This window comes from Dipodomys merriami, unplaced genomic scaffold (genome assembly GCF_024711535.1).
Source record: "Dipodomys merriami isolate MVZ:Mamm:240054 unplaced genomic scaffold, mDipMer1.0.p SCAF_13, whole genome shotgun sequence".
NCBI lineage: Eukaryota > Metazoa > Chordata > Mammalia > Rodentia > Heteromyidae > Dipodomys > Dipodomys merriami.
Window position 1 is genome coordinate 8,837,501 of NW_027202604.1, and position 12,275 is coordinate 8,849,775.

Consider the following 12,275-nt stretch of genomic DNA (forward strand, 5'->3'; position numbering starts at 1 on the left):
ATTCGATACATATAGAAGGTGCACACCCATGCTTCAGAGGGCATACACTGAGCCCCTTAGTGATCACCTCTGCCACAGCCTTCATCAACTTCCTCCCACGGCCCCCCTCTTTAAAGAACTGGCTCTCAATCTGCAAGCTGATTCTCTTCAAGTCTTGCCTAAAAATTTTCTTGTGACATTGCCTAAAAATGAAAAACTAGACTTCAATAAGTTATAAACTGTATTTGAAATAATTAAACCTATGAAGTGAGGTCAAAGAAAAACATTTATGGCTTTCTGCCAATCAATTTTAAACGTAGAGGGAAAAAAAGTGAAATTTAAAAATTACTTGACTGTAACAACAAGACAGCCAAAGAAGTTTTGTTTGATTTTAAGCTAAAGTAGATAAATAACACCAAATGTCTACAGGATAAAATATCTCCGGACATATTTTTAGCCAAAAATTTTAATGGGCAAACAAATTTTAATAATTCTATACCTCCTTGACTAAACCCTAAATTTACTAAGTTATGCTTAGTTCTGAAAAGGCTCATATTACTATCTACGTATTTAGCTTTTAAAAATCATGTAACTGCCAGGCTACTCAGGAGGCTGAGATCTGAGGATCACAGTTTTGAAGACAGTCTAGGAGGATGAATCTGAGTCTCTAATCGCTAAGTAACCAACAATAAAGCTGGAAGTAGAAGTGAGGTCAAGAGATAGCCTTGAGTGAAAAGCTAAGGGATAGTGCCCAGGGCCTGAGTTCAAGCCTCAGTATTGGTGTGCACATATACATATACACAAACACGCACACACACACACCATGTAATCAACACACAATTGCATACATTTAGACTATCAGAGTAGTTAGTATCTAAAGCCAATAATGTCAATAGTCCTGTTTGTATTCAACTAGAAATGTACATATAGGCCAATGTTTTAGAAAACTAAAGCCAATCTAGATTCCCAATATTTCTTATTTCCCAATACCTTTAGCAACGATTGCTAATAACACCAAAAGAAGACAGGAAAAACATCTTCCTATGGAAGACGATACAGAGGACCCCAGAAAGGAATGTCAGACTCAATACACATATGGCTGAGTTGTGTGGTGGAGGGCTATGCTGTAGGCTGTCTTCCTCTTTGCTTTGCTCTCCCACAAATGCTCTTTTTGACCCCTTCTCCCAGGGGCACGTGAATCCATGCTCATCTAAGCTGCTCCTGCCCAGAGCTTCCTCCACCTAGCTTTTGATTTTTATTTTTTTAAGGTATTTTTATTATTTTCATCAACTGTTGAATTAATGCCTAGGACTTTTTTTCTTTGTTTTGTTTTTTAATAAGTTTTTTATTGTGAAAATACTATACAGAGGGGTTACAGTTACATGAGCAAGGTAGTAAGTACATTTCTTATCAAGCATTGTTGCCTTTTTAAAAGAACAGTTCTTTTTTCAGACACTGGCTAAAGAAACCTCCAAGTGTCCATGAGAAGGGGCTCTGAGGACACAATATAAATTCATGCAGACTGCTACAAAAGGAAGTGGCACCAGAAATAACAGAAACTGACTTTTGAGTCTGCTGAGCCTCCTGCCTGCCTTAAATAAGAAGCTATACAGGTGAAATCGTGTTGCAGCAACATCTGTTACTTGAACACTGCAGAAGAATGAATCAGCACACAGCTTCAAACCAGGACTTCCATGAGGTACAGCATGGTAGAACAATGAATACAGTGCGTTGGCTCCTGATTTTATCCCTGGATTTTTGTCACTAGTGATTCCAGATGTCAGCAAGGATAACTATATTTTTAGCTGTATTTCTGGACCTAATGGTTTGTGATATATATCTTATTAAAATGGACAACATTTCAATCACCATTTAAGAGTTTCTAAACTAAGAGTAGGAAGGATTCTTTTGTGTTTCACCTATAAACTTCAGTATTCTGAAGTACTCATGGTTTTTTGCCCTTTTTCTTTTCTTGCTCATCCTAGAGGCTCCAAATCTCAAGTGAAAAAGTATCTAAAAAGTAGACTGAGTAGAGAAGAAAAAAATGTGGCCTCTTCTGCCAATTGTTCTATTTTTGCAAATCTGAAAAAAATGTAGGTAGGCTAAGAGCTAAGTATTAAAATCCATACTTATCAAGCTGGGCACCAGTGGATCACACCTATAATCCAAGCTACTCAGGAGGCTGAGATCTGAAGATCTTGGTTTGAGAAGTGCCTGGGCAAGAAAGTCTATGATACTCTTATCTTCAATTAACCACAAAAAGCCAGTAGAATGCTATTCTTGAGTAAAGAAATCTATGGGGGGGGGGGGGGGGGGAAGGGACATGACCAGGCTTTAAGTTCAAGCCCCAATACTGGTATGCACACGCATACACGCACATGCACACACGCACATGCACACACATGTGCAGGCACCAATCTATCAATCCAGCCAGGCTGCAGTGGCCAGATTCCTATAACCTGCACAGCCTACAAAGGATCTTAATTGTCTTACAGTCAAATAAAGTCTTCGGCATCTAATTTCTTTGCTTAAAAGACCCTGTTCAACAGTAAGGCTAAAGAGGGTAATCATTTCTAAACACAAGTGGGGATGCTGTAAAAGCCTTCAGCTTGGCTGTGTGTGCTGCTGTGTCTGCTGGCTCCACGACTCTGCAAACGTGGAAATCAATGTAACACTTCCATGTACAAGGCAAGGCCTACGGCACTGCTAATGTCCCCTTGCTGGACACACACCTTAAGTCTCAGAGCTCTCGAGGGGTTTGCTATGGAATAAAATTAGATTCCAACATCTGCCACTATTAAGGAAAAAATTCCATTCCATCTCCCATATGAAAACACTATAACCAATGAACAGTAACTGAACCTTGATACTGTAATGGTTATTACCCAAATCAACTATTTTTTTTTAAACAGTAAAATTAGCAGACTCTACTCTCATCATTATTTGAATCTTATCAGACTAAATGTTTGATAAAATTCCAATATGATTCGATTCGGGAAAAAAAAAAAAGCTTGCTGCTTATTTGAACACCCAGAATATAAAGTATATTCATTTGTAGCTATTCACATTATGTTTAAAGCATATCATCTTTTTAGTTTGCATCAGCCTGCTTTCCTAACCAAGCACAAAAAGGTAGCCTACCTTCAGTTTTTTTACTTGCATATTTTACTCAGACGTTAAAAACAATCTCATTTTTATTATTCATTGAAGAGAAAGAGATAATATAATACATGTGAAATGGTAGGGTCGGCATGAGTTTGTTTCTAATCCTGAGAATACTTGGTGCATTAGTCACTCCAGAACCCATTTTACCTTTTAAGATGGAAGCTATTTGAAATACATAAATACATGATAAATAAATCACTCTTCCCCATATGGAGGACTAAACCTCTTACTTAGCACATTATAAAATGTTTTCCATTTGTATATAGTGCTGTACAACCTAAAAGCTCTTCTGCATACATCAGAGAATGTGACTGCCTCCTATGCTAAAAGAAGCTTGGGCTTAGTAAGTCTATGTGATTTCCCTATAGGATGTTGCCAGCAACAGCCTGAGCCTGTATTATTGCCTGGACCTCTTTTGGCCCTTCCACCATTTATACCCACCTCCTGGGTTCCTAAGGCCTTGTGATGGTAGGAGCCTCTGGTTCACAATGAAGAAAAGGAAAATCCTCACTATTTCCACTATGAACTAATCCAACAATCTTAACTCCTCTTTGCTGAGGTAGTGGTAACTACAGTGCTCATGCTCCTTTGCTCCCTCAGGAGACACTAAAATAGTAGGAGAGCTTCAATTTGGAGTTGGCTCTACTATTTATTAGTTGGATGACCATCATAGGTCAATGGAGGAAGTTAGTACAGGGTTACTAAGTGAATTTAGGTAAATAAATAATGCATCCTAAGGTCTAGGACAAAACAGGTGATGATGTTCAGCCAACTTGGACAAACCAGGGTAAGACACAAAGCAGATGAAGGAAGATGGGCTGAGGTGGAAGTACTTTTGGTTCCTCTCTCTTTTTACACACTTGACCTGAGAGACAAGGAGTGCTGCTTCTTTCTGACTAGCCCTGGCACACTACTGGAGGTATAAATAACTATCTTAGAAGTTACCTATGTTGATTATGAATCATTAAGGTCTGTTGGTTCTGAAGGTTATTTTGTTCATTTTTCAAGCTCCTTTATAAAACATCAGGGCAGAAGAACAGAACCAAAGCAAACAACCACCTTTCACCGTTAGTCAGATTTCTTTTGTCAGGGCTGAATCTAGTTTGGGGACTTATGTCTTAAGTCATCTGTAATCTTTGCACATAGTTTCATAAAAAGAGTAGGACTAGCACTTAACTGAAGAACCAAAGAGAACTGCAAAAATGCTTTGCTAGGAAGTTAAAATACTCACTAGAAATTAGCAATAGCTATTCAGAGGGATGAAAATGGTCAATTGACTAGATTCCATAGCCTGCAGTGTTCCCTAGGATTCTCACTCTAACAATCATGAGAGATTAGCTAAAAGTTGGGAGGGTCTTAGGCAACCAATCAACATAGCAGATTTCCTTGCTGAAACACGGGTGTAGTGAAGATCTGAGAAGGCTACAAAATAAAGAAGGATGTTTGAAAAGCCAGACAGGGCACTGCATACATTGCTGGTAGTAGCCAATTGTTGTTACTTCTAGAAGAGTTCCAAAATTGGTATCTTGGCCAAGAGACATGGTGATGGCTAGGGTGGGCCACTAAATTGAAGTAAATGATAGATAAAAGGCAATTAAAGAATACTTATTGAAAAGCATTAATATTCATTCTGTTTATTTTGTTTAACAGCTGACCAGATTATATAATTCATAGCTTAGTTTATCTACTTTGGAGATCTGGGAAAAGAGCCTGGTCCTTGTAGGAATGTACTCTATTATTCTTGATAATTGGAGAGGTCACAAATAAAAAAAGTTGTGGGGATCAGAAAGAAATGCAAGATAATGTATATTTAAATAAGAGATCCTCATTATAATTAGACTAAATAGTCAAAACAAGCATGTTCAGGGTGGGTGGGTAAAGTGAGCACAGGACATTTCTCCTTAATGCATAGTCTTGGTGTGTAAATGAAGACATCTGAAGACACACACAGGTTTGAAGCAGCTCTAACATTCTATCATAATTAGAAACATTTCAAGAGCCCTGTAATTTCCAATCAAAATTACAGTAATTTCCGATATACAAGCCATGATTCATGACAGAATTTTACATTCCATGAGAGATTACGGTGGCCTGATGTATGACACGCTGAGTACAGCACTAACATAAACAATTCAGTTTAATGTTTAAACAGCACTTGATGTTTAGAATCTCACAATAAAAGAAACATATTATTGTAGAAATTATCACTTTGACAGTGATTGAAGGGTAGGCAGGCATGTGGCCTATAAAGCTATAATTTTTACAGTCCACAGCTTGAGTTTAATCATTTTTATATAACATTTCCAAGATATCCCTTAAGTATTTCGCCAGTCTATAACTTAAACAAGAACAATATTTTTCTAAAACCAAAGTCTCATTAAGTACCACTATTAATGCTGGTAGAGTAAAATTTTAGGAAAAGCTAAAAAAAAGTGTTATAAGTACATTCTGCTGTAAATATTCCCAAGATCATATATTTTATCACAAATTGGTAACACCCAGGATGTTACATAAGAGGGTTCGTTACTGACAAGAAAAATATATTTGCATAACATTTCAAGTGTTCAAATCTCACCTGAAAACCTGGACTGCAAAGTATCACCTTGATAAATGTTGCCAATTCCTTTTGCGAGGGGAAGTTTCATATTCTTCTGGTCCCTTAACAAGTATTCTTGACTTTGAGAAATTTATATATAATTTTAAGTTTATTCCTACAGATGATTCTATTTTGATGAACAAAAGCTATCAATATGTGATGAAAGGCTGCATCATGTACCATTTGTTTTTCATTTGGATTTACAGAGATTTGCAATTTTTCCAATTCAAACCCTTCAGCTATAATTCATCAGAATTGGACACATTTTTAAATTGTTAATTTGTGTGTCTTGTACACATCTATAGAAAGACTAAAATGATTAATATGCAAAGATATATGTGCATGAGGAGTTTAGTAATTGCACCTAATACTAGTGTTTGTAATATTTTAGAATAAAAAAATCATGGTCATCTACGTAATAATGAAACAATAGGAAATGAATTATACTATTATAAAACATCAGGTTGAGAAACTTTCTACATGTTGTGACAGTCTTCTTTGAAATTTTATATTAACAGATTTATGGATGAACAGAAAAAAAAGTGACTGTTGGAGGGAAACCAAACCTCTGCTTCTAACCTGATCTACACATCATTTTATCCCTGTGCATATAATCCTAGAGACTGTGACCCCTCCATGACGCAAAGTTCACAGTGAAAGCAGACACAGCTTTTAATGAAATGCCAGAGGCATCACTGATAAACATCTCATGCCCAAAAGAGAATCTTACCTGGCTTTTGGTTGCTGCAACCTTTGCAAATAGTGCCTGGGACACTTTAGCGCGCTTCATTTCCTGCTGAATCTCATCATAAATGGAGGCATTAATGTTCATGGTATTGTTCTCCGGCTTCCCATTCCTCTCAGTGGCAATAGTAGCTGTTTTCACCTACAAAACATTTTGAACATTGCTGTCATTTTTCATTGGCCAAATTGTTTTGATGCTTCTCAGGCTCAGTGTCCAAACTGGACATTGTTGCTCCTTTTATGATCAAGGTGATCAACAGTGCAGTCATTCAACATTAGTTATTGCCCTGAGATCAGATTGCTTAAGTTAAGGAAGTCACATTGTCACAGATGATTGCATCTGTAATGTGACAGCAACTGCTAGCTGACAACCAGGAATTATAATGCCATAAAGTAAGTTTTCTGGAAAACAGAATAGTTGCAAAGACTTGAAAACCCTAAACTAATTGTCTCCCAATTACCTTCCATTCCAACCCTAACAAAGGAAATTCACAATTAAGATCATAATGCACAGTGCCGTATCTTCACTGGGTGCCCAGTGCCTAATAGACAATTGCATCACTAATAGCTATTATATACTATGGCCTTTTTAATTTTAGATTCTTTTTTATGCCTCTTCCTCTTAGGTTTCATTTTAAAAATCTTCCATAACAAAGCCATTTGCAGAACTGCGTATTTAAATCTTCTATCCATCCATGAAACAGGTAGAGTGCCGTGCTTAATTATCATAAAGGCTGGTTGCATTTTACACGTGCATGTCCAAGCTGTTCTGTATAATTATTTTATCTTTTCCTGGCACCCTTGTCTATAACTATTTCCTTTTGACTCATGGAACCAGACAATAAGAAAATGTTTCACAACATTTAAGAGAATTTTATGATAAGCTACACAAAATATATAATCAGTGACTTTATATATCCAAAATGCATAATTCTGAGTGAAAAAGCAATACCAACCTTTGATAATTATGATAAGAAGAAATCATCAGGAAAATGTCACAAAATTTGGGGGAGAAAAAAAAATCACATCTTGACTTCCAGATTTATTGATATTAGTATTCATTTTGTAAACTCTAAATTTAATTTTTATTATGCAGTTGTATGAACCAGTTATATGGACATTTACAAAGGAACTCCATAAGTTGAATTTTTACTAAGAACTTGATAAAACTGTAAATGAAACACCAGGCTTGAAGCAGGATTCTGCTTCTCCCAGCAGTGCTTTCTGAAAGACCTCTCCTTTACAGACCCAGGTTCTGTCCTCTAGAAGCTAAGAATCTTCCACACCTCTCACACAAACAATGAGTAATAGAACACAAAGGAATTTAGAATAAGCAAGCTATTGCTGGCATCTAATCATCCAAATCCTTAAGTCAAACTGCAAGTCTTTCAGGTTTAGGTCTCATCCCCAAAATAAGTGTCATGAAAGGAGGGATACAGGTTTAACCTAGAAGACTAAATTCTTGAAAGTAAATGTGTAACTCCCTTTAAAATGTACCTTCTGAATCTTTCTAACTCTGGCAAGTTAGCCAAGTAATTCAACTCTTGCTGATCTAGAGAAAGCAGGTGGATTGTTCTACCATGACATTAGCCATGCCATGTCTGGATAGGCCTGAGAAGACATCTCAGGTGAGACAAACATGACCTCTTGGCTGGCCTCACTGCTTCCCTTAAGCCTGGGACAGAATCCTGAGAGGCTAGGCTGTACCTCCAGGGCTCCCTTTCCAGCACTGGGGTGTAAGCAAGGGCATTCACAGAGGTGTATTAAGGACGGGAGGCCACTAAGACACACACACAGGGCTTTGAAGCAATAATCTGCTAAACACCACTTTAGGAGCCAGAAGAGTTAACGCATTACCATAAATTGCCTACAAAGTTGCTTTGGTGAGATTTGAAACTTTGCTCTGGGGTGGTCTTGCTTTGAGGCACAGGGATAGATTTGATCACCCCATGGGGTCCCTTTTAATACCTATTTTTCTTACTGCTTAAATGAGAGAGAAAAGAAAAGCCATTTCAGTCGCTTTGAAAATTGAATGTTATGGAAATGGAGGCACGAAGTCTGGGCCCTGGAAGGACCTGTTCTTCAATATCAATCCACATAGCAATAGTAAGTAAGCAGGTTTTGGAAACTTGGACTCTCCATCTGTTTTTAAAATAATTTTCATTCTTTTGTAAAAACATTAAACTGAGGAACTTATCTTTGAGGTAGGTTACAATCCTTTCTTTCAACCCTACGATTCTGTTCCTAAAGTTTTCACTGCTGGAACTGAAAAGCAAGAATTCTAGGTTTTTTTAAATCAAATAATCATTTCCTAGTAGCCAACGTTATCAAAATAAAAGTAGAAATGAAGCATCTCATAAAACTTTTAAAAGGAACTTGAATGTGATGGGGGAAACTTTTTTAAATGTGAAGTTAGAAATATTGGTCTGTATTATTCATTTTTTAAAAATATTTAGAAAAGTTCTTTTTTATATCTCCTTGGTCCAGATATGCATCTATCTTATCACATTTTTTTCCCTTAACACAAGCTATTGCTTAAGGGGACCTGACTTGGATAGTCTTTCAAAAAGCAAAAGCTGAAATTTTCCCCAGGTAAAAATGGAAACAAAAATCTTTTCTATCTCTCTCTACTAAGTACTATTTTAGCTTAGTACAAAAAAAAATCTTCTTTAATCCTGCTTTAGCTTTTAATGTTATATCACACATTAAAATTCATAAAGTAGTTCATTCCAGGCAAAACAAGCTACTCTTCACTCTTCTCTACAAATAGCACAAGAGGTGAAATAAACGCAGTTGCCTTCGGAAGGGCTTTTATCAAGGTAGGGCGGACTACTCCATCATTAAAGAGGCGCCAGGGAAGTAGTTAGATGAGTCTACTTTTTACCTTCCCATGTGAGGAGAGGGTACAGCACTAGGGCTCACCTTTTGGCTCACTAAATTTGTGCTGCACTGCATACATTTTCCATGAAAACTCTATTTTTTTTGCTTCTTCAAGAATTGCTAAGTGCATCAAATCATACTTTGGGCTACACAAAATTAACTCCCCTTTGGTCGGGACTGGTGCACATGCTACTCTTTAAAGCACAGAGTGGCCTGCAAGCACAGGGCTCTCACATCCACAGAATCAAAGCTTTTTGTATTTGGTAAAAATAATTTTCACAATAAAGTTGGTCACTTATGATCTGATTATTATGTGCTGAGCATTTCAGTAATGTATAACTTTGCAATCTGTGTAACAGCCCACAGTAAGTACTATGATAACAACTATGTAACTATGTGAATACTATGTATAGTAATAAAATGTTAAGTCATGTCCATGGCTCAAAGTTGAGATCTAAACTTCAGATGATTGGTACTGAATTTTATCTTAGCTCTGGATCTTAGTTAAGACACTATGGAAATTATGTAAAGCTCTGCTTTAAGAGCCTTTTAACTTACAAAAATTCTTACTTATCACCAGGCATGGTGCCACATGCTATGATCCCAAGTACTAGGATAACAAAGGCAGAGGCAGAAGCATCGTGAGTTCAAGGCTAGCCCGAGCTATGTAAGACCCAGTCTCTAAAGGAAAGGAGAAGGAGTAGGAGAGCTGGCACATTGTTCGTTATATAGACTCTGTATATTTTCTAAATTGTTATTATCAAGTATCATGCCTTCCTTTAGAATAAATACAAGAATTAGAGGAAGGGATGTCAAAACAAATGAAGAAAATAAGAATTATATAATTCACGTGTATGTTATAAGTTGGCAATTACATGCTTTCAAAGTGCTCTCATGAAAAGTAAAACTGAAAAAATTAATTTAATTCCCAAAGTCATATGTATATGAATACATACACATGAAACCACAGTAAGAAATCACCAATATAAAACTGATAAGAAAAGTATTATTAATAAAACTCTTCTAATAAATTCTTAAAGCACAGTCAGGAGTCTTTAAGACCAAGGAACTTTGGTAGAATAAGTTTTTCCTAGATAACTTTCTTATGACCAAAGTTTGGAAGGGGTATTTTCACCACAATTTCATAAACACAATTATCCAAAGTCTTCTCAAGTGGATCATTTGTTCAATATTCAATTTATTCCATCAGGACAATTTCCTCCAATGCATTCCTCTTTCTATCTAAAAACACAACTTCCCACCCTCTAACAAACAGGAAAGTCCTCCAAGTTTCATTTTCCCCTTCTAAAATAGATTTTTGTATGCTGAGGAGGTAGCTTGAGGTACAAACAGGAGTAACAGACTAACTGGGGGATTTGAAAACTTTTAATTAAACCTTTCACTTGGGTTTCTCTTTTCTCTTAGCAAAAGGCTGGTATGAGGATCCAATGAATTAATGCATGGGAAGGTGCTTAGAAAACTGTGAACTATTATGAAATGCAAGGTATTCTAATTTCTTAAATTAGTGCATGTAAGTTGTGAAAATATACTTCTGGCAAACAGGTCTGGCTGACAGAGGTTCCCTGCCCCAGGCAGAGAATGAAACCCATGCATGGCTGCTCTTACTAGAGTACTCTGGACAGGAGTCACAGAACCTTGGCTGGGTCAGCCAAGAATTTTGTTGTTTCTGGAGGCTGGTGAGGTTATTACTAGGAACTATACTTGGAAGCACTCTGCTAGCCAGAGAAGTCCTTTCTTGAAGATGACTTTTGAATCTAAGAGCTTCAAAAGTTTAGCTGCAAGATCTGCTATGCCCCCAAGGACACGTCAAATCATCTTATATGAGGCCTATATCTATAGGGAACTGGAAGAGAATGCAGTCTTTCAGATCTCAATGTACCTGGGAATTCCAAGAACCACTCTGGGCCTCAAGTCTATCCTCCTCATTTTGGAGGAAATAGACTTTGGCAAAATCTAGAATTAAAAAGGGCAGTATTCTTCTGTCTGTGTATCTGTGGGCACCTCCATTTTAGTCATTTGTAATAAACCCAGAAAAAACTTTTTGTGTGATATATTGGATCCAATCCAAAAACTCTACTATTTCAACTGTTCAAAAGCCTATGTTTCCCCAATTCTAAAAGTCCTTATCTCAATGATGATGCCTTTAATCTATCAAGAATTGCTAAAAATTTAATCCATGCAATTATTGTTAAAGGACAAAATGTGAACACATTAGAGGTGAACTTCTTTATAATAATAAATAATGCAAAGGGACTGTGTGGGGGCAAATAAGACATACATACATGTATTAGTCATTTTGGAACTTGGTTAGATGGCTGGTAATAAGAGAGACTTTGAAAGAATTTCACTAAGAATCTAGTTATTCATTGAACTACATTTACATTTTCATCATTGGATACCAGCTAAAGGCTAAATATCTACCTCTCTTGAGTTAAAGAGTGACTAAGAAGTTAATAGTTAGGCCATAATAAATCGTATTATCTATATATTTTTTTTCTATTCCAAACTGCTCATGGTAGATATTTGTCTTTGCATATACCAAAAAAATCCACAAGAGTATCTCAAATGTATATGAAAATAAATATCACTAAAGAATAAGGGCAACATTTAGCTAGAAATAAAAAAGCCTCAAAGAATAAGGATAGTGTAAGCACATTTGGAAAGTGGGGTGCTCAAAATCCCAGAAAAATTAAAAAACAAAAGCTGCACTAAGGAATCAACAAAGCAAATGCTTAGGCAGATTAAAAATTTAAAAACAAAGAGGGACTGGGAAGGTGGCTCAGTAGTAGAGCGCTTGCCTCGCATGCATGAGGCCCTGGGTTCAATTCCTCAGCACCAAATAAGCAGAAAAAGCTGGAAGTGGTGCTGTGGCTAGTGGTAGAGCACTAGC

The 12,275-nt window shown here is 36.8% G+C and overlaps 1 protein-coding gene across 9 annotated transcripts in view; it reads right to left on the reverse strand.

The window, feature by feature from the left end:
* Satb1 (SATB homeobox 1) overlaps positions 1-12,275 on the reverse strand; it is a 102,599-nt gene that overhangs the window by 27,562 nt on the left and 62,762 nt on the right. For all 9 annotated transcript variants that reach the window (XM_070018669.1, XM_070018668.1, XM_070018671.1 and 6 more), the window contains exon 9: positions 6,471-6,626. In XM_070018669.1, the coding sequence (XP_069874770.1) occupies positions 6,471-6,626 (156 nt within the window). The remainder of the gene's footprint in view (positions 1-6,470; positions 6,627-12,275) is intronic.